The sequence below is a fragment of the Vulpes vulpes genome, chromosome 2 (genome assembly GCF_048418805.1).
Source record: "Vulpes vulpes isolate BD-2025 chromosome 2, VulVul3, whole genome shotgun sequence".
Taxonomy (NCBI): Eukaryota; Metazoa; Chordata; class Mammalia; order Carnivora; family Canidae; genus Vulpes; species Vulpes vulpes.
Window position 1 is genome coordinate 45,437,103 of NC_132781.1, and position 22,310 is coordinate 45,459,412.

Below are 22,310 nucleotides of genomic sequence, written 5' to 3' on the forward strand. Positions count from 1 at the left end.
CCCAACAGGAGGCAGGGGTAGGGATGTGTGAAGACTTAGGGGGGAAGGGGAGAGGTGGGCACAAGGACAAGCAAGCTCCACAAGCAGGTGGGGGGGAACACCTGCGATCCAGCCCCAGGGCTACATGAATCAGAATAAGGAGACAGGTATGCTGTTGCTTAGGCTGTTTTTCCACCTCTTCTCTCCCAGTGACCCTGTCAATGCATACATTATTCGTTTTTGTTTTTGTTTTAAGATTATATCCATTTATTCAGGAGAGACGCAGAGAGAGAGGTAAAGACACAGGCAGAGGGAGAAGCAGACTCCATGTAGGGAGCCTGATGTGGGACTCGATCCAGGGTCTCCAGGATCACGCCCTGGGCCAAAGGCAGGTGCTCAATCTCTGAACCACCCAGGGATCCCATTTGCATTTTACAGACAACCAATACTCCTATTGGGTAGAGGTGTAATTTAGATTCCGATCCAGGTCTTGACCTCCTTCCTGGGTTTCTGGCCCCGCATGAGATCACAGCTGCCTGTGTAACTTTGGATCATGCCTCTCTTCTGAGCTTTGGCTTCCCTGTCTGCCAAATGACAGGTGCGGTGTGGCAGTGCCCATAATGCTTGTGCAGGTGAGAAGTGGGTGAGTGCAGGTGGTCAGGGATCCTCAGGTGTGAGTGTGTTGGGGCAGGGGTGGCAATTACATGGAGACCTTGGGGTGGGAGGCTTGGAGAAAAGGTAGCACACAGAAAAAAGATAGTGACGTTTTTGGCTAGCTCGACCTGGGACCAAGGCTCAATACTAAGGTGCAGGAATGTGGGTGAGGAGGCATGAACCAGTGAATGCAGAGCACCTTTTCTGAGAGTTGTCAGTTCCCAGAAACCCATTCTACTTCACAGCAAGCTAACCTAAATGCTTAACAGGTGGCATAGCTGGCTTGCCCCAACTGTGCCAGGGACCCAGAGGGCCGCCATCCTGGAACCTCATCCCATTCCCATCCAGGCAACATGTGCCACTCTCAGACACAGAAAGTCTAGTCTAGATCTACAAGGCCCTCGTCTTAGAGTCTAGCAAGGGTCCATCACCATGTGCCATGGAGTCACACACTACCACCACCATCATCACCCCCCATCATGGAGCCACACACAAGCATAAAAGCCATGTTTCTAATTATCCCCCAATACAACAGACACAGAACACAGCCATGGGCCACTAGAAGCCAGGGGAACAGTTCTTCATGGTACACACAGCTCCCAGGGTGGAGTATGGATCACAGAGTGACTGGAATGTCCCTCAGTCTCAGGTGATAGGATAGGCGTGACAGTCACAGAGCAGGTTCCCTGAGGTGTCTTCTCCTGGGAGAAGGGCTGTTGAATCACCAGTGGCTGGAGGCAAGTGGTGAGGGTGGGACTGAGTGCCCACACAGCACGTAGAGAATGCTCTCTGAAGACCCTCAAGGGTAGATTCCCCAAAATATCTAGATTCTGGCTCTCTTCTCTGCCTGCCTCCACTTCTAGGTGTTAGGGCAGTCCAGAGAGGCAGGTTTCTGGCCAGTGACTGGAGGCAAGGGTAGGAGCAGATGAGCTCGATTGGGCAAGAAAAACCCTGGAAAAGTCTGTGGCCACAGCTGCCAACACTTCACAAGAGGGCAGGTTAGGGCATGGAGCCTGACCCACCAGCAGAAATGAACTTGGGTCCAATCCTTTGCTCAGGCCCTGGAATTTCCTGGATCAGACTCCACGGGGGCAGGGGTGCTGGCTGGACACTCATCATCCTGCCCACAACCCCTACAAAAGAGCCTGGGTGGAAGGGCCTTTCCATCCTGCCCACTTAGTCTAATTGCTTTTGCTAAAAGCAGGGATCCCAAACCCTCCGCCCATCCCTCAGGGGACAGGCAATGAGATGGCAAGACTCCTGGAACCCAGGGTTGCTTGTGCCAACCAGTCAATGGAGCCTGTGCAAATGTGAGCATCTCCCCCTTCCAGGCAGCCTGAGGCTCGGGATGGCGTGACAAGAATGCAGGCCTGTGCCAGATAGGGCATGTGCCTGGCAAGTCTACTTGGGCGTGACTGGGAGTGTGTGTGGGGAAAATCAATAAACGAGCTATAGGCTGGAGGGGTCCTTCCTACATCCAGTGGACTGTCCCAGGTCTTCACTGTTGACAAACTAGCTGGTTTCATTCACATCTCAGCAAGAAAAGCCTGAGTGGCCAATTCTAGAGATCTGGACTAGAGAGAGCAAAGACGTGAAGCTAGAGCTCCCCCTGGGAGGTGGAGGGTACCTGCTGCCTCTGGGAGCTGGGTCAGGCCCCCAGTGCTCCTGGCAGTGGTAGGCAGAGCTGGCTCCTAGCTTTGGCCTCCGCCCTGGATCCACTCTCATCCGGGCTCAGATATGTGGTTGGGCTTCACTCAGCGGGTCCTCCGCCAAAAAGGAGCTAGGCTGGATCTGCAGGGATAAAACAGATGGTGAGTAGAAGAGGGGAAGAGCAGATTTTCCTCTGTGTCTCTATCATTCCCCTTTTGCAATGGATGCAGCTCCATGGTATAAGTGGGTCCCTAGAACTGTGGCCCTGGAGAACTGATGAGGTGTTCAAATCCCCTTCCCTCACCAGCATACCTTGAAGGGTTTGCTTATCCCCACCACAGAATGTAGATTGTTGCTATAGTAACAGAGGAGAAACTGGTCCTCAGTCTCAGGGATATCCCTGGTATTGAAGTATACCTGGAGGAGAGGATGGATAATAATGGGGTCAGCTCCCTGGCCTGGGCCCCATTCAGCTCTCAGCAACAAATTATCCCACCCTCTGTTCCTTCCAAGAGACATAACAGTGCTCAGGCAAGCCCACATGCTGGAGACAGGGGTTACCTATCTCAGGAAAGGGGGCAGGTACCTGGATCAGCCCATTGCTGAAGGAGACCTGGTTGTCCCCGACCCAGACATAGGACACGTAGTCATTAATGTGGCGCAGCCCCACCTGTGGGAGAGGGGATTGGGCAGTCAGTGGTCTGGGAGGACACGGAACAACAAGGAAAGGATGCCTCAGGCTGGCCATTGTACAGTATGCATCCTCCCCTTCACTGCCATCCCCTAGGTGGGCAAGGACTTGTGTGGGGGATGAGCATCAGCTCTTCAGTCTCTGTACCCAGCTCCCATGAGCCCTTAGGATGGATAAACCAAAGGGGTACGGCTGATGGACACCATGTCTTGCTCGCCACATCACCTTGTATAGTCCAATCCAGTCCCAGGGGCTGCTGAGAAAGTCTGGGGTCAAGGAGTAGCTGATCAACATGTCGTTCTCCATGGTCCACAGCCCCTCGGGCATCAGGGTGATCGGTGGGACAGACACCAACGGCTTCAGCTACACACAGGGGTGGGAAAGGGGTTGAAATCCCACAGCATCATTCCTTTCCCTGAGACTAACGTTCTTGCCATGCCCTTCCAAAACATCAGGGTCAGCGGGCGGAAAGGGGGCACACAAGGGATTGGGCAGAGAACTCCACCAGGCTGCCCTGAGAAAGTATCAGACCTTGGTTGGCCAGCTGGAAAGAGAAAGGGCCAAAGGCTTGTCAGGGGTGGTTGGCCCTGCCAGGGAGGATGGGGCTGGGGGCCCAGTGGGTAACAAAGCAGAGAGCCAAGTGCTGAGGGGTGAAGGAAGGTAGGAAAGAATGGGGGCATTGCTGACAGGTTTAAGATAAAAGAAGCCAGGTAGCTGCTCTAAGGCCCCTATGGTTCCTGACTCAAAGCAGGGAGGGTAGCTCAGGGGAGAATAGCTCTAGGCATGCAGATGGACAGACAAACCAGTATTTGAAAAAGTGAAGGCTGAGGGCAGCCAGCAGGTCTCAAAGAAGGTCAATATTGCTTTGGTCATTTGATGGCAAGATGCAAGGATGGAGGGAGCTCCCTTTGCAACCTGATCCAGGTAGATTTAGGACAAATAGAAGGAAGTCCTACTTCACATGGTAGGTAATAAGCATAATGGAACTCATTAGCCCCAAGGGACAGTACCAAGAGGAAATGGAAACCTATTCACAAAGGGTCCAAACATGGTTTTTGACAGAGCCCTCAACAGCTTCTAAGAGCTGGGATACCTGACCTGGGAGGAGTGGCAATGGTGTCCTCCTACAAGTCTCCCCTGGGAGATCTGCTGACATTAGAATCCAGGGCTGGGGGGTCTGGGACGTGGCCCAGTGGGTGCTCTGTTAAGGGCCAGGCAGCCTGGAAATTCACCTCCAAGTCAAAGGTGCTGGTGACAGGCTTATGGTCACTGATGCAGTACATCATGTGGCTGACATAGCTCCTCAGAGACAGGCAGAAGTGGGGGACTGGCAGCCTCTGGTTGGGATTGGCCTGGGGCTGCCGCTTCAACCTCCATAGGATGCGGTCGGTCCATGCAGGCTTGCGTTTTTTCTCACTGGGGGTGGAGGAGGAAAAAGAATGTGGAGAAAAGGGTTGGCAGGAGAGCAAGATATACCCAAAACAAGCCTGCTGGAACCCCAAACATCAGGGTCTATTGGTGGCCACAAGACCCCTGGGCCACAGTGGGAGTGTGGCATGGTAGTAGGTAGGAATCAGAAGGATACTGGCCTTTGTCAGAATCAGCCAGGGCTTTTAGTCAGGTCTACATTTTTATGAGTCAAATTGTGATCTAGAAACATTCCATTTCAAAGCTTTTCTTACTTCTAGAACAAAAACAGCAGTAGACCAAAGAAGCTGAGGCTAGGACTTTGGAGTCAGAGGTAAGCTGGAATTTGGCTTCAATTTCACTAACGGTGAGATCTCAGGAAAAGAAAGGGAAGCACTTCAGGAGGTTCACCATGTGCCTGCCGTCAGTACCACCTGTCCCCCTCTCACAGGTGGAGAAACTGAAACTTAGTGAGGAAAGAACCTTCACAAAGTCACATGGCTACTGAGTGGTGGAGTCAGGATTCAAGGCTAGGCAGCATGACCACAGAACACAAGCTCTTAACCACCAAGCTAACCCCTCTTAGGCCTCTGCTTTCTCATCCATAAGATGAAGGTAATAATAGTTACCTCACAGGGTTGCTGACATGATTAAATGAGATAGGGCACATGAAATATTTAGCACAGTGCCTGGTACAAAATAAGCTCTGCGCTTCATTCTTAATAGTCAACTGAGAGATCTCTGGCCTGTTCTTTGCTTAACCAGCTTCACTCAAGAGGCCGTATAGCCCCTGGAGACCGGAGTGCTTTCCTCCCCTAGGTAACTTTTACCCAAGACAGGCAAGTCTCTGACTCCTAACACAGCTATGCCCAGTCAGCTATTGAGGTGTTTTTTAAGACTAGCTGGGCAGGGCAGCCCCAGTGGCGCAGGGGTTTAGTGCCGCCTGTGGTCCGGGGAGTGATCTGGAGACCCTGGATCGAGTCCCACGTCAGGCCCTCTGCATGGAGCCTGCTTCTCCCTCTGCCTGTGTCTCTGCCTCTCTCTCTCTTTCTGCATCTCTATGAATTAAAAAAAAAAAAAAAAAAGACTGGCTGGGCAAGCAGGCTGTGCCCTCCAAGGGGAGACCCCACAACCTGGAATGGCAGTGGAAGCAGTTGCTGTTCTGGGTTCCTCCCCCTTGATTTTAAATGAACCCAGAATAGTAAATCTTAGTCAGATGGTTCCCCACTTTATTTATTTATTTTTGGTTCCCCACTTTAAAACCTTTCAGGAGGGATCCCTGGGTGGCGCAGCGGTTTGCCGCCTGCCTTTGGCCCAGGGCGCGATCCTGGAGACCCGGGATCGAATCCCACATCAGGCTCCCGGTGCATGGAGCCTGCTTCTCCCTCCGCCTGTGTCTCTGCCTCTCTCTCTCTCTGTGACTATCATAAATAAAAAAAATAAAAATAAAAAAAAAATAAAAAAAAAATAAAACCTTTCAGGAGTTTTCACTGCCTCCAGAATAAGGCTCAAGTCCCCAAGGATGGCTTTTTTCTGACACCCTTCCCCTTCTCTATCTCCCCGTACTGTCCCAGACCTGTCCACACCAGTGACTCTCCAGCCTCTGGACCTTTACTCTTGCAGTTTTTGCTGCCTGGAACACCCTTCTTCACAGAGAGAGGCCCAATTCCAATGCTGTCTTTGTCAGAAAGCCGTCTTTGAGCTTTGCTTTCTGCTTCCAAAGCATTTTGTACCAGTGCTTCCCCTATTATGTTATCCAGTGCTGTCGTTTCCTGTTTCCCAGTCTGCAAGTTGGCTAGTGTGAGCTTGGAAGGCAAGGACGGGCTGTCAAGGTCTCCTGCACAGCCTCAGCTTTAGTAGAGCCTAGCACATAGTAGGTACAACTGCTTGTAGAACCTAAACTAGCGACTCCTGGGTGGTCCAGCGGTTGAGCGTCTCCCTTCAGTTCAGGGTGTGATCCTTGGATCTAGGATCTAGTCCTGCATAGAGCTCCCTGTGGGGAGCCTGCTTCTCCCTCTGTGTCTTTCATGAATAAATAAATCTTTATTTTTTTTTTAATGTTTATTTATTTATGATAGTCACACAGAGAGAGAGAGGCAGAGACATAGGCAGAGGGAGAAGCAGGCTCCATGCATCGGGAGCCTGACGTGGGATTCGATCCCGGGTCTCCAGGATTGCGCCCTGGGCCAAAGGCAGGCGCTAAACCGCTGCGCCATCCCAATAAATAAATCTTTAAAAAAAAAAAGAAAAAAAAAGAACCTAAACTAAAACCCCAAACTCAAATCTCTCTCCTCAAAAAACGCCCATCCAGGGCAGCCCCAGTGGCGCAGGGGTTTGGCACTGCCTGCAGCCTGGGGTGTGATCCTGGAGACCTGGGATAGAGTCCCACATCAGGCTCCCTGCATGGAGCCTGCTTCTCCCTCTGCCTGTGTCTCTGCCTCTCTCTCTCTCTCTCTGTGTCTATGAATAAATAAATAAAATCTTAAAAAAAAAAACAACTCTTGGGATCCCTGGGTGGCGCAGTGGTTTAGCGCCTGCCTTTGGCCCAGGGCACGATCCTGGCGACTCGGGATCGAATCCCATGTCAGGCTCCCGGTGCATGGAGCCTGCTTCTCCCTCTGCCTGTGTCTCTGCCTCTCTCTCTCTGTGACTATCATAAATAAATAAAAATTAAAAAAAAAACAACTCTTCAATAACTTTATTTTATATATTTTTTAAGATTTTATTTATTTATTCATGATAGACAGAGAGAGAGAGAGGAGGAGGGAGAAGCAGGCTCCATGCTGGGAGCCCGACATGGGACTCGATTCTGGGACCCCAGGATCACCCCCTGGGCCAAAGGCAGGGGCTGAACCGCTAAGCCACCCAGGGATCCCCTCTTCAATAACTTAAAAAAACAAAAAACAAAAACGCCCATCCAGTTGTAATGTATACAGTTTCAGACGCTGATAACCAGTTTGCAATGCTATTTTTCGCCTTCTGTTTTATTTACTTACTGTTTTAAATAAACATTTCCGACATACTGTTGTCCATTCAACAGTAATACAGTCTTCTAGCAACAGAGGCAGAATGATGTCTCGCTGGTAAAGTCTGACTCGAGTCAGACACCAGGATTTGGGGGAAGGTTCTGCCCTGTTAATTAAGAGCTATGTGGTTCTGGTTGGTGAACACGTGACTTAGAGTGGTGGGCTCAGAGGGCATGGAAGCTCCTTGCCCTCTCATCACACCTTGCCCTAGGCATCTTTTCCATATTCCTGTTCCTGAATTATATCATTTTATAATTAACTGGTAATCTAGTTTAAAGGAGAAAGAGAAAAAGCTACATGCTCATGGGCAAGTGGCTTCACTACTGCCAGCTTCAGCTCCTTCAGCTCTAAGATGGGGTGATAACAGTACTTCCTTCAAAGAGCCATTAAGAGGCTTAAACAAATTAGGGTGTGTCAAGGGAGTGGTCAAGAATCACTAACTGGCTCAGGCTCCTCGGGTTGTCTGAACCTTCCACTCTTCTGAGGAATGCTCAGAGCTATTCTGCAGAGTGCTATTTCCACCCCAGAGACGACAGACACAGAATCTCCAAACCCACGTATCTGGCAATGCTTAAACTTGGGAATGAACCACACAAAGTACCACTCTCCCTTTCAAAGCATTGCCCCACCCCAACTTCCCTATTATGGTGACTTGTTGTCACTTCAGGATCCTCCTTAAGTCCTGACCACTGCGCCTGTCTTTCCTTCCTCCTTTTCCAGGGCCTGCCCAGGCTTATCACTGGGCACCTGTATGCTTCAGTCTTTCTTTTTTAAAAAATATTTTATTTATTTATTCATGAGAGACACACAGAGAGAGGCAGAGACATAGGCAGAGGGAGAAGCAGGCTCCATGTGGAACTTGATCCCAGGACCCTGAGATCACCCCTCAGATCACCCTGAGGCAAAGGCAGGCACTCAACCACTGAGCCATCCAGGTATCCTGCTTCAGTCTTTCAGTGAAGATTTACTGAGCCCTTATAATGTGCCGGGCAACTGGGCATCTGAAAAATGGGACTGACAAGGTCCTCAAGGACCTCTGTCTGAAACAAAGTTAAATGTGTACAAATTGGGGCACCTGGCTTGCTCATTCAGTAGAACATGAGACTCCCAATCTCAGGGTTGTGAGTTCAAGGCTCATTTTGGGCATGGAGCCTACTTATAAGTAAATAAGTGAATAAATGTGTACAAATTAAATATTACATATATTCCCCCAATTCTCAATTTCTTTCTTTCTAAGATTTATTTATTTATTGGAGAGAGAGAGAGCATGCACGTGTGCACACAAGTGGGGAGGGGCAGAAAGAGAGAGAAACTCAAGCAGAGTGTTCGCTGAGCATAGAGCCTGATGGAGGTCTTGATTCCATGACCCTGAGATCACAACCAGAGCTGAAACCAAGAGTTGGATGCTTAACCGACTAAACCCCGCCTCCACCGAAGGGCTCTCCTGTGCCCAGTTCTTCATTTCTAATAATAATTGCAAAACATAGGGTCTTCCTGTGATAGGTGTCTAATGGCCTAGTCCTAATCCTCTCAGCACTCACTGGTAGTATATTATAGGTCACTTTCTCCTCTATTTACAAGACACTGAAGTTCAGAGGTCACTCTGTCCAGGCAGAAGTTAGATGCTTGCCCAGGTCTATGAAGTCCGTGCTCCTTCCACTGCACTCCACTGGCCAATTCCCAGCAGCCAGAACTGTCTCATAGTCTTACCAGAACTGGACCTCACTTAGCCTTTTTGGCTGAATGGTTGTGATTGAGTACAAGAATTGTTTCTGGAGATTAGTATGTCCTTACTTTAGAAAAACTAAAACCAACTATCTCTGCAAATTTCTCTAGAGCCTAGAAAATTGAGGCAATTTGCTGATCCCAAAGTAATGATGTGTTCCATTTCTGGGTCTGAAATGAAACTTTTCCCTTCAGCTCCATATAGATGGCTTCTAAGTATCTCCCTGAACTCTGGACATGCATCTTGATTAGATTGATCCTAATACCCTCTGCTCGTTGCCTAGTGGAAGAGGCTGACCAAGCTCGGGATGACTTAACAAAACCTTATAGCAATCCTTAACTTTAACAGGATTTCCCACGTGGGCCCTTTCATCTTCTCCTATATGGAGCTGACATTTCGGCTCATGGATATTGCCATGGCTGGGCAAAGCCACGTGTGTACCATGCCCTGCACACAACTCACTCACAGTCACTTTGTACAGTTGGTCAGGCTCTTCTCAAGGTACCTTTCATCGGTGCTGTTGACTGACCAGAATGCTGCCCTTCTTTCTGCCAAACTATGCTGTTTCCTTGACAGTAGCGCTGATTGACTTCTGGCTTCAGGTGCCTACTTCCTTACTATTCATTCAACCTCCTTCAGTACTTTCAGAGTTCTAGAACCTTCTAATGGTCAACTCCTGGACTTGACAGTGCTTATTTGGATCTCTTGCTGTGGATGGATCCCTCTAATAGACTGGCTCTACCCTCCCCCCTTTTAAAAAAGATTTATTTATTTATTCATGAGAGACACACACATACAGAGGCAGAGACATAGGTAGAGGGAGAAGCAGGCTCCCCACGGGGAGTCCGATGTGGGACTTGATCCCAGATCCCAGGATCACGCCCTGAGCCGAAGGCAGACGCTCAACCGCTGAGCCATCCAGGCATCCCATAGACTGGCTGTCCCTTAAATACTTTATCTTTTTCTTTTGTCCTCTCAGGCTCCCAAGAGACATAAACCAGGCACTATGCTATATACCAGAGATGGTCATAAATCAGATGCAGTCTCTTCAGGTATTTGCAGTACAGCAGGAAAAGCACAGTGACTTAAAAGCAACACTGAAAGCATGGTGTGTGCAAGGCTTTCAGGCAGCATACAGCCAGGAAAGAACTCTCAGTGAGATGGAGAAGGGTTAGGGAAGTCTTTCTAACAGCGACGATGTCTGAACTAGATTTTCAAGGATGAATAACAGTCTGGTCACACAGGCACATGGTAAGTGCTCAGTAATGTCAATCACGATGTGGACTGTTTCTATTATATGGAAATAAGTATCTGACTCCTCTTTAGCAAGCCTCTGCTATTCCAATCCTGCCTTCCTTTTTGCTGCTGCTGGCAAGACTCACTGTGAATTTGGAGGTACTATGGGCTAGATGGAAGCACTCTGGGGCAGAGTTCAGAGTCAGGTCTTAGCTCCAGCTCCACCACTACTAGCTAAGCCTCCTGGGGAAGTCCTTTGAAGTCTTTTAACATCTCTGAGCCTCTGTACCCAAACTCAGTACCTGCTGAATACAGCCTAGCCTACACTCAGCTGTCTGCAAGGACTTCCAGTCTCCTGGTAGTTTCCCAGGAGATATAGTCCACTGGTAGAAAGTCCCAGCCACCAAGGCCCAGGCCCTTCCTACTGAGGTCTCACAATTTCCATGATAGCTCTCATTTTCAATGGATGGCTGGGAGACTGGCAGTCTCCTTGAAGCTGTGGCCTCAGGCCAGCTGGCCAGCTAGAACCTGCCCTCTTACCTCCTTTCTGGCCTGCCTCTGTTGCCTAGGCTAGACTGTTTTCAGTGTTCATAGCCTCTTCTTGAGTGCATTGCCCAGGCCATGACCCCACCAAGTCTTGCTCTACAGTCCTGAAATGCCTCACCCCCTCTTCCTTCCTTGGAGGGGACACTGGCTCTGCGATACCACTTCCAGCACAGGGCCATCAGTTCTACCTCTCACCCTGGCCTGGCTGGGGAGATACTTATTCACTCCCTCAATTCTAGAGGCACTGCCCTGGAGGCACCTCCTGCCTCCCTCATAAGACAGTTCTGCTAAGAAGATGGGGCACCTGGGTGGCTCAGTTGGTTGGATGTCTGCCCACCGCTTGGGTTGTGATCCTGGGGGCCTGGGATTGAGCCCCATGTGGGCTCCCTGCACAGTGGGGAATCTACTTATCCCTCTCCCTCTGCCCTCCCCCACCCCTTACTCCTCCTTGTGCTCTCTTAAAAAAAAAAAATACAAAAAAACCCCCAGCTCTGCTAAGAGGAATAAATGAAGGAGCTGCTCCAGGTGAAACAAAAACCCTGTAACATGGAAAGGGTTCTTCTTTTTCTTTGAAGAGAAGAGAATCCTTGCCAAATTGGAACAGGGACTTCATGTTGGAGCCGCTCTTGACCCTCTGCCTAAGCTTAAAGTTTCGGTGGTTACCTGGCCCCTTCTTGGCTTTTTAGAAAGGTTTTTAGTAAAACTACCACCTGAAGACATGAATCTAGCAACAGCAGTTGTCACAGTGCTTACCAGGTGCCAGGCACTGGGCTAAGCACACATAAGGTCTCATTCACTCCTCAACCTCATGAAGGTGGGTGCTTCTATCATCCCCATCTTATAGATGATAAAACTGAGGCTTAAGGACATGTAGCTGATGAGGACATGTAGCTGATGAGGGTCAGAGCTGTATCTCTAATTACTAGATGTACTGTCTCTATTTTGTTCCCTGCAAACTCCTCCATTGACAACTACTGCTTCATCTTCCTAAGTAGTACCTGATCCACTCACAGCTGGGGCAGGGGTACCTGATAACAGTAGCTGGTTGAGCCAAGATTTCTGTCCCTGTCCGGAAAGGACCAGAAAGCCAGGGGGAGTGGAGGCAAGGGTTCCCAAAATGCTGAAATGCAGTCCCCCCCAAGTGAGGAATCAGCTTCTTCACCACCACCCCCTTCCTGCTCTCTGACGACAATCTAGGACAACTCCCACAGTCACCACCTCATTAGGTGGGTGGGAGGTGCCACTCCTGAGGTGATGGCTGGATCTATTCCTGCTTCCCTAACACTTCTATTCTGAGGCAGCTCCTTCTGCCACACAATTTGACTTCCCAGGCCTCTTGGCCCCTCATTTTCTCCTCATAGGCTAATTCCAAATCTGTGACAGGCTGACCCTCTAAAGGTGGAGCCCCCTCACCTGGTGTCATAATTGTTGGAGTTCTTATCAAACTTGTAGGTGGGTGGGAAGAGCAGGGGGCCCTCCTGGAATTGCCGGAGCAGTGGATCGTGTCTCTTGGCGATGCTGAGCTGGAGAGAAAGGCACAGTCTCATCTCCTAGTAATCCTGACCCAATGGCCCAGTACACACTCCATTCAAGGGCTCAGCACATGCCATCATGGTAGGCCAAGAGTCAAGCAATACCACTTCGCTTCCTCACTGCTTCAGTGACAGCCTCAGCAGCCCTTTCCATTCCACCACCATCCCCTGGAAAGCAGCCGAATCCTTTTGCAAACATTATCCCATAGTCCCAGGGGAGGCAACTGCCTACTATTTCCCAGTCCTTGGACTATAGGAACCAGGCTTTGAATTCTGTCTGGGAGCCATTAGCAAACGTTATCAGAGGGGAGGCTGGAGTAGCCAGGGTCCCCTTGCAAAGGGATGGTATCTCATCTTCCAGGAGGCAAGCAAGCCTGGGGATGGAAAAGACGACAGGGATACAAGCGAGTTAGTGCTGGGTACAGGACCACAGCAAGCTGAAGCCCTTGCTTGCGTTCCCTATCTTAATGCACACCCACCAGCTCCCCCAGGTGAAGACCAGGCCCCTAGGGTGCAAAGCCCTGTTAAACTCCTCCCTGCCTGAGAACAAGGACTTCAAAGGCTTGGAAACGGAGAGCAGGTGCTCAGGATCCTGAGAAGTGGCCCCCCACATTTGATGTTGAATTTCCACAATGGGCCCAGATCACCCCTCTGGACCCTTCCCTCACTTGATACCTGATCCTTCTCCCACAGGTCACTGTAGCACCGATTTTTTATGGATTCCCGAACAAAATGCAGCCCAAAGTCCTCAATCCGAAAGTTCATGTCTCCAAACCAGAGAATGAGGCTGCAGAGAGAAAAAGCAGCTGAGGGTTGTAATGAGGGCAGAAAAGGGAGGAGCAGCAGGCCTCAGGCCTGCTTACTCCTCCAGCGCAGAGCTCAAGGGGCAGGTGAGATGATGGAAGCTGGGAGAGGAGCCAGTGACAGTGATGACATGGCATGGGCCCTACTGAACTATTCTCAAGGCTGCTTTCCTGCCATTTAAGCCAAAAAGACCAGCCCCCAGGGGCAAGTAACAAATACAGAGTAGGCTCTTGCCCTCCCTCCCCCTCCCTCAATAGGCCACAAGGCAAGGCTGAGAACCAGCTCCCTGGGGGTGACCTCAGGAACCACGGGGTTCTCAATCTAGTATGTTGAGAAGTGTACAAGTTCCTAGGCAGGTCACAGGGATCAGGAAAAGGGAAGGGGTCCTAGACCCCAGGCAGGTAAAGCTGGACAGGAAAGCAGATGGGGCATCAGAGAAGAGGCTGAGAAAGGCCTGGAGTGGAACACAGGCTGCCTGAGGAGAATGCTAGCCTGGGCTGGTGTAGGGACGAGGGCAGGGGCAACACTTCACAAGTGTATGCTCACTCATGGTCCAGGATGTTAGGGATATCCTGTTCTTCAAAATTCTGCATCTCCAAGATCCGGTCAAAGTGCTCCAGCCTCTGGTCATTGTTGGCCATATGGGGGGGCAGGTGGCAGTTGATGATGCTGATATAGTAGCCATAAAGCTTCATGCAGATGTTGACACCTCCTTTGTTCCCCTGGTAGGACAAGTGGGCAGAAGGGCAGGAAGTTGCTCTGAGACATACCTCCCCTTTCCCATCCCAAGCCTAAGCTGAGATGGTCTCAGCCTGCCATAGGATCTCTAGGGCTAGATACTCAATTCCCTGGAGTGACCTCTCCATCTAAGAGCCCAGCTCACCCAGCCTGAGGCCTCTGGGGTGCTAAGCTCCCAGAGGCAGGAGAGCAGGTATGCGGGGCACTGGTCTGGAAGAGTGCTAAGATTCATTTCACCCCCCTTTTCCATTTGTTTGCCCCAAAAGCATCCAGTCCTCCCCAGCCCAGTGGCAGAAGGCCTCCCAGCTCATGACTCAGAAAACTCAGTCCTTACCCAGTACCCGAAGAGGCCAGTGGGGGTGGATTTAGTAGAGAGGATCTGGACAAAGGGCAAATGATGATGCTTGGCAAAGAACAGTAAGAGGAGCCCCTGCATGCGGACACTGGACACCTACAGCATAGAGGGGACAATGGTCATTCATTTCCCTGCACAGGCTGAGCAAGTCCTCGTCCAGCCCTGAGGTCAGTGGTATCTCAGCTTCAGGCTCAGAGTTTTACTCCCCTGAACTGCCAAATGATGTATTCTGAGAGCTAAGCAAATTCCAGTTTCTGTTCCTAGGCTTGGATGGAAGGCAGAGAAAACAAGGCTGCCAGGGCACCCTGCCATCAGGAGAGCACTGACTCTTCAGTCCCGGTACCATGCAGCCTAGGGACTCCTCTCTCTATGTTCTTTTTTTATTTTTTTTAAGGATTTTATTTATTTATTCATGATAGACATAGAGAGAGAGAGAGAGGCAGAGACACAGGCAGAGGAAGAAGCAGGCTTCATGCCGGGAGCCCAATGTGGGACTCGATCCTGGGGCTCCAGGATCACGCCCTGGGCCAAAGGCAGCCACTAAACCGCTGAGCCACACAGGGATCCCCCTCTCTCCATGTTCTATGTGTCCTCTGGGCACTCCAGCTGCCACCCCTATGGGCCAGGGCCTCTAAGAGGAAAGGCCTACAGTAAGATAGTGGCTAAGGGCACTGGCTTTTAAGTTATCCAGATCTGGGTTCAAATCCCATGTGGCGGGGCGCCTGAGTGGCTCAGTGGTTGAGGCCTGCCTTTGGCTCAGGGCATGATCCCAGATTCCTGGGTTTGAGTCCCACATCAGGCTCCTTGCATGGAGCCTGCTTCTCCCTCTGCCTGTGTCTCTGACTCTTCTCTCTCTCTCTCCTTTTCTGTGTCTCTCATGAATAAATAAAATCTTAAAAAAAAAAAATCCCATGTGGGCTCTTAGTATGTGATCTTGGGCCAAGTCTCAGTCGATTTTCTCATTGATAAAGCAAGACTCTATCTCATTTATCTCATAGATGCTGGAAAGATTAACTGGCAGCTATTATTTCCTGGTTTAAGGTTTTAAAATATATATTTTTAGTAATCTCTGTACCCAATGTAGGGCTTGAACTCATGACCCCAAGATCAAGAGTTGAATGCTCTTCCGATTGAGTCAGCCAGGAGCCCCTGGTTTAAAGATTAAAAAAAATAAATAAATGCAGGGAGTGGTGCCTGGCTGGCTCAGTTGGTAGAGCACATGACTCTTCATCTCAGCCCCCTGAGTTCAAGCCCCACGTTGGGCATGGAGCCTACTTTAAAAAAAAAAAAAAAAGTAAATTCAGGGAAAGAACATAAAAGAGCCTTCTAGGGTGCTAGAAATATTCTGTACCTTGACTTGGCTGGTAGTAACATCAAAGCATATACACATAACAATCCATCAAAAATACATCTAATTTCTGCATTTATCATAACTCAGTGGGAAAAAATTGAGAAAGTGCTCCCCAAAATAATTATACACTGTGGGTAGTTGGATTTCCACAAAGGCAATAAAGAGGCAATGAGATGGGCAGCCTGGAATAATAGTGAAAGGGAATAGGAAGGAAGGGAGAAGAAATGGGTAGGAAATATCAGAAAAGGAGACAGAACATGAAGACTCCTAACTCTGGGAAAGGAACTAGGAGGGCGGGGGGCGGGGGTGAATAGGTGACGGGCACTGAGGGGGGCACTTGACGGGATGAGCACTGGGTGTTATTCTGTATGTTGGCAAATTGAACACCAATAAAAAAAAATTTATTATTAAAAAAAAAAAAAAAAAAAAAAAGATGGGCAGCCTGGGTGGCTTGGGGGTTTAGCGCCGCCTTCAGCCCAGGGCGTGATCCTGGGGTCCCAGAATAGAGTCCCACGTTGGGCTCCCTGCATAGAGCCTGTTTTTCCCTCTGCCCTATCTCTGCCTCTCTCTCTCTCTCTCTCTCTCTCTCTCTGTGTGTCTCTCATGAATAAATAAATACAATCTTAAAAAAAAAAAAAAGAGGCAATGAGAGCAAGCAGAGTGGACATGTGTTTGCAGATTGGGGAGAATAGTACAGAAATCCTTCATATTGCCAACCTTGTTAGGAACCATCATCCCTGTTCTGCAGACGGAAAGCTGAGGCTGAAGGAGACTAAGGAACCAGGAGGACTACTCAGATAACAATGTTAGAGGTCCAGGATCCCTACAATCCCTGCTGTCTGTGAGGTGGAATGGGAAAGGGCCATAGCCAGTGAGTGACTCTCTCTCTGAGCTTCAGGCTGTCTACACCTACCACCCGAGTAGCTGTTTCCGGAGAATGAGGTGCAGAGGCCAAGGAGGAAATCCCCGGGTGGGGAGCATGTACTGGGGCCTTCCAGGAATTATGAAACTTGATCCCACAGGCCAGGAGCTCTGGCACAGTGGAGGAGTCAAAGCAGGGGGAACCCCAAGCCCAAGACTGAGTGAGGGAGGCGTGAGAACCTAGGATTGGGTAGAGGTTGCTACTAATGTGTCTCCAACCCCACCCTTCAGCCCCATCTTGGTGTCTCTTGTTCACAAGTATATATGACAACAGAACTGACTCCTAAGGAACTGCTAGAGATCCAGGAAGAGCTTTTAAGCTTAATCCTAACCCACAGAGCAAGTCTGGGCCACTAGGACCCAGCACAAAGGTACCAGTCCACTTTGTGAAGGAGTAAGGCTGGGGTTAGGGGAGGAAGGCAGGAAAGCCTCAGACTGGGAGAAAGGGTGGGGCTGTGGGGAAAGGCAGGAGACTTGCAGGGGAAGTTCTGTTAGAGGAAGTGAAGTAGGAGGAGCTAAGGAAGGGCCTAAGGGGAGGCAGCCAGGGGCCCTGGAGCCAGCAAAGGGGGGGTTCAGGCCCAGGCTTCTCAACCTCTAACTGGCAAAAACTTCTGCCAGAGGAACAGGCTGCAAGTGGGGCTCACCCCTTCACCTCAACTCTTGGCTGGGGGAAGGAGGGTCACCCATCTGCTTTGGGTGCCAGGCCCTCAGGCAGGCCTCCCAAACATGGGAGGCCACATGGGTAGAATGGGTTGTGTCCCTGCCACAAGCTGAGCTAACTTCCTTGGCTTGATTCCAGTCTACCAATCCCTTAACAGTAAGCCGAGGTCCAAGGAGGCCTCCGGTCTTGGGAAGAAAGTGGGTGGTGAGAGAAGTGGTTCTGCCCTCTTGGAGGATCTAGCTTCCACATCTGTAGCAAGAGGCCTGAGCTTCAACTGGGGCTTGGGGACTCAATTTTTCAGCCTCAGCAGGACAAAGCTTATATTCCCTCCTCCTGGCTCTGCTCTTGAGAGGACTCACCCTTAGGCAAACTGGGGTAAGAGAATTAATTCTGAAGAAATATAGTCACCCAGAAAGGGATTAGAGGAATTCTGGTTATTTCCAAGAAATATTGCACAGAGTTCTTTGAATGGGAGTATGCTTCATGCCTCAGCTGTGAAGGACATAAAGGTGAAGATCTAGCAATCTAGAGCCTTCCTATGGTCTACTTCCCCCAAAGAATACTAGCCCTTCAGACTGAGAACTATTTTCCTCCCCATCATTCTCTCCTCTCCTAACCTCTGGGCCCCTGAGAATTTGAGGTACATGTCTCCTGTGATCAGAGGATACCCTCTGATACCAACAAGCTAGCCATGGGATACCTGTCAGCCTCAGAGCTCCCCAGTATAGTAACAAAGTATAGTAGTTAAGAACATGGGTTATGGGGCGCCTTGGTGGTTCAGTCGGTTAAGCATCTGCCTTAGGCTCAGGTCATGGTCCCTAGGTCCTAGGATCGAACCTAGTGTCAATGCCCTGCTCAGTGGAGAATCTGCTTCTCTCTCTGCCCCTCCCCCTTGCTCTTGCTCATGCTGTCTCTCTCAAATGAATAAATGGAAAATCTTTTTTAAAAATTAAAAATTGAAAATTTTGTAAAAAAGATCTTATTTATTTATTCATGAGAGATAGAGACAGAAACAGAGACATAGGCAGAGGGAGAAGTAGGCTCCATGCAGGGAGCCCGACATGGGACTCGATCCTGGGACTCCAGGAATATTGCCCTGAGCCAGAAGGCAGACGGCCAACCACTGAGCCACTCAGGCATCCCCAAAATTGAAAATTAACTCCATGCTAATACAGTAAAGAAAAAAAAAAAAAGAACATAGATTATGAAGTTTGAAAGATTTAGAGTCAAATCCCAGATAGCCTGTATGGCCTTTGAGTCTTGGTTTCATCTGTAAAATACCCACATTTCAAGAGAGTTAAGAGTGCTTAAAAATGTGCATAAAGAGCTTATTTACAATGCTTACTGCCAAATAAGCACTCAATAAATGTTATCAGTTATTATCATACTCCAGGATTTCAGTCTGGGCATGTGAGTAGATTGGAGGCTGCGGTGGATAGGTACAAGTGTAAATAAGCCCTGCTGTGCATCCCCCAGGATTCTCCCAACCTGAAAAATGACAAAGTGTTAAATGAACCCCTGGGGTCCCAGCTCAGCTCCACTGCACTAAAAAGACCCAAGGCAGGCAGGAGCCCCTGGCAGCCATGTGCAATTGAGCTTTAAGCCTTTAAATAAATGGAAACAGCAAGAAAGCCCGAGTGGAAGATTGGAGAACTGGGGGTTAATGACAAGAGGTGAAACACATTTCCCACTGCCCATGAACTTGTTAGTTACCTTGACGAAGCTCAGAGGGGAAAGCACATCCATGAAGAAACTGCTCCATGGGTCTTCAAAGGCAGTGTCAGAAAGGAGGCTCATGATCCCACAGTTCATTTCCTGCAAACTGCCCGTCCCAGGTCAGAGGCTCTCCCCTGGCCTGGAGAGTAGGTCCTCTGCCACAGACATTTAGTACTGCCCTCAGTACTTTGAAACTTTGGATACTCACGGCCGTGATCTCTCCCTCCCCTGGCTGTTGATTGCCAACCCCTTGCCATTACTGACTTAGGACAAGAGATACTGACTAGTCCTGATGCAGGCTGAAAGCTCCCAACCTTAAGACTCCACAGTGAGGGAGGACAGGCTACAGTAGTACCCCATGGGGACAACTTTGGACTAGTCGGGCTTACCTATTTCAGAAATGGAAATGGGTGAAGGGGCACTGCAGATACCTACCCAATGACATACATGTCCAGATTCAAATTGTCTTTGTTCAGCTGAAGAAGATCACTGAGGTCTAGAGGAGGTGCTGCAGAGGCCACGTTCCATGTCACAACTTGTATGCTGTGGAAGGGATGCCAAGGGAAGTTGTGGAGGGGGGAGGAGCTTACCAAGTAATAAACAGGGGGAGAGGCCTGCTAATGGCTGCACCACAATTCACTGCAACTATAATGGGAAACACGAGTTTGTGTACCTGGTGGGAATAGGGGCACTGAACTACAAGCCCTTCATCCTCACTTTGTTTCTGAAGCAGGACATTTCCACCCTGTTTTAGCTCCTCCATGCAGGCTCATAACTGCCCACACCTTGGCAGCACTGGTACTGCTGACATTAAGAAAGTTGCCAAAGTGGGTGCAAAAGTTTCGGGGTCAGGTGAGAGAAGGGATAGGGATGGGGATGGGGCGGGTAGTCAGGAATTTAGTAATTCCACCAGTCATTCACACCTCAGGGCTCCTAAGACCACCAGAAAGATTCTGGAAGTTCAGTTTTCGGGATCCCTGGGTGGCGCAGCGGTTTGGCGCCTGCCTTTGGCCCAGGGCGCGATCCTGGAGACCCGGGATCGAATCCCACATCGGGCTCCCGGTGCATGGAGCCTGCTTCTTCCTCTGCCTGTGTCTCTGCCTCTCTCTCTCTCTCTGTGACTATCATAAATAAATAAAAATTTATGGAAGTTCAGTTTTCACCTTGTAAGAGGCCTCAGCACTATAAGACAGGAGAACTTCAAAAATAACAAAGATAAGACCATCATATCCCCCTTCTCTCCTCTTCCTAGCAGGTTCCTGGAGCATAGCCAATTCTGCCAAGTATTTCAGGGAACCTAAGGAGAAGATTCTAAATAACAGGGTTCTCAACATCTCCCTCAAGAGTCTACCCCCTTTTGGGAAAAGTCATCAGTTGGATAACATCCTCAACCTTGGCTTCATATAAGCCTTAGGGAAGCAAAAGAACTAGATCAGCAGCTCTCAGTAACAATGGATCCCATCAGAGGCTCAGAGGAAGGACACTTACAGATCTCTTTAATTGAATAGTTATAGCAACACTCCCAAGAAAGCCCCAGAGTCAGCAGAGTACAGAGCAGTCAGGGGCTACAAAACCTGCAGAGACCAAGGAGCCACCAAGCCTTAGGGGAGTCCTAGGTACACAATGAGGAGGAGGACCTGCAGCAGCGGAAAACCTAGAATGGGTGAGGGTACAGGGGGTTGAGAGAGGCAGAAGAACAGGGCAGCGTGTCCAGAACATCTCTTTTCCACCAGATCCTGTTCTTAGAGGTCCATGCTTTAAAAAGCACAACTTGAAATTCTTGGCCAGCTTAAAACAACTTCCTGCCCCTCCCTGTGAACATCAACAAAACAATACACAAACCACCTTCGGAGGCATTTGGCCAGAGATTCTGCACTTCGTTTGTTTACGATCTCCCCCTGCTGTCCAACGCAGGATTAAGGAAAGTAGCCCTTTTAGTCCTAGGCTCTTCGGTTTTCCCAGAGACTAAGTGAATGGAGAGTCAAAGTCGGGATTTCTTGCCCTCACTCTCTGATCCGACGATTAGCAGCAAATCCTTACATTGTGACCTGCACTAAGTTGGTGATTAGCGCTGTCCTTCGTTAAAGAACAAGCATGGGACCAGGCTATATCACTGCACTAAAGGATCTTATCTAAACCCGATTTCGGATTTTGGGAGGTCAAAACCGGATCAGGCAGACCCGTGATGTATGTGCTGACCAAAAGAATACAATTTCTATTCTAGAGCTGAGAGGAGACTGCCTTGTTATGTCTTTAACCTCAAACAGCCCAATACCGCTCCCTCCGCCAGAAGCCGACCGAAACACCTGCTTGGGGCGCCCAAATAGGAACGAGGTCGGTGGCCGGAGTCTGGAGGGAGCGCGGGGCTTGGGCCCCAAACACCCCCTCGACACTGGCTTGGGAGAACTGCGAAGGGTCTGTGAACTAGAACCAGCCCTGTAGGCGCGGTCTCTCTCCCAGTCTGGTTCTGCCCCAGATCCGCAGCCCTGAGAGGGAAGGAGACAGCGATGCCCCTCGGAGCAGGTCGGCTTGCCGGCAGCCGCCTTCCTCACCTGAGCCTCTTGCTTCTTGGTTCGGTCGGCTTCCCTGGGTTCAGGGCCGCCATGGTCCCCACGCCGCGGCCCGGCCGGCTCGTGTCTCCCCCCAGCTGCTCCCGGCCCGATCCACCTCCCTCCGGCAGCAGGTCCCGGCTAGCTCACTCGCACCCGATTGTTTTCCTTCCGGATTCTGATCCGCCGCCTCGGCTTCCGTAAGGGGCGGGGCTTAAGGGCACGAAGGGCTCTGGGTGGTGCGGCCTGGGGGAAGAGGCGGGACTCCCCAACCAGCGCGAAACGCTGAGAGGAAAGAGCCTTAGGGGATCCGGGATGTAGAGGAGGCGCGTCTCGGTGTCGGCAGCGCCCGACGCAACACTGCCCCGCCCGGAGCGCGGCGGGGCGGCGGCGGGGCGGCGGGCTCGTCCGTCAGCCCCGCGACTCCCAGGGTGCCCCGCGCGAGGCCGGCGGGAGGGGCAGTGCTCCCGCGGAAGCCGCAGCCCGGGCCGCACGCGCAGCCTGGCCCCGGCCGGTTCCGCTGGTGTCGAATGAGGTCTCCGACCTCGGCGCTGTGCCCCTCCAGGTTCCCAACGCCTCGGGGTCCAATAGGTGAAGGGTGAGGGTGGTGCCGGCCCAGCCACTGTCCTGCCTGTAAACCCTCATCTACAGGTAATCGCTCTCGTGTCGGTCATTGAGCTCCTCCATCCTTCTCCCCTCTCCTTAAAGTGCTTTTCGCTTTTCAAACTCATTACCTATTACACGTTAGACGTAGGAAGTTCCTGGACA

The 22,310-nt window shown here is 50.4% G+C and overlaps 1 protein-coding gene across 5 annotated transcripts; it reads right to left on the bottom strand.

The window, feature by feature from the left end:
* Window positions 1-216: 216 nt before the first annotated feature.
* Window positions 217-21,970, bottom strand: INPP5K (inositol polyphosphate-5-phosphatase K). Of its 5 annotated transcripts, none has more exons than XM_026016147.2 (12): window positions 21,546-21,970; window positions 19,429-19,536; window positions 18,991-19,099; window positions 14,324-14,440; window positions 13,798-13,973; window positions 13,123-13,234; window positions 12,329-12,438; window positions 4,207-4,390; window positions 3,200-3,337; window positions 2,870-2,953; window positions 2,596-2,700; window positions 217-2,424 (listed from the first exon to the last, which is right to left on the bottom strand). In XM_026016147.2, exons 1-12 carry the CDS (start codon window positions 21,596-21,598, stop codon window positions 2,365-2,367), a joined length of 1,356 nt encoding a protein of 451 aa, XP_025871932.1. In that variant the 5' UTR covers window positions 21,599-21,970; the 3' UTR covers window positions 217-2,364. The 5 variants fall into 5 exon arrangements, with proteins under 5 accessions (XP_025871932.1, XP_025871935.1, XP_025871934.1 ...); XM_026016150.2 differs by having other exon boundaries at window positions 18,991-19,092; window positions 21,546-21,742; XM_026016149.2 differs by lacking the exon at window positions 14,324-14,440 and having other exon boundaries at window positions 21,546-21,742.
* Between the last annotated feature and the right edge of the window lie 340 nt (window positions 21,971-22,310).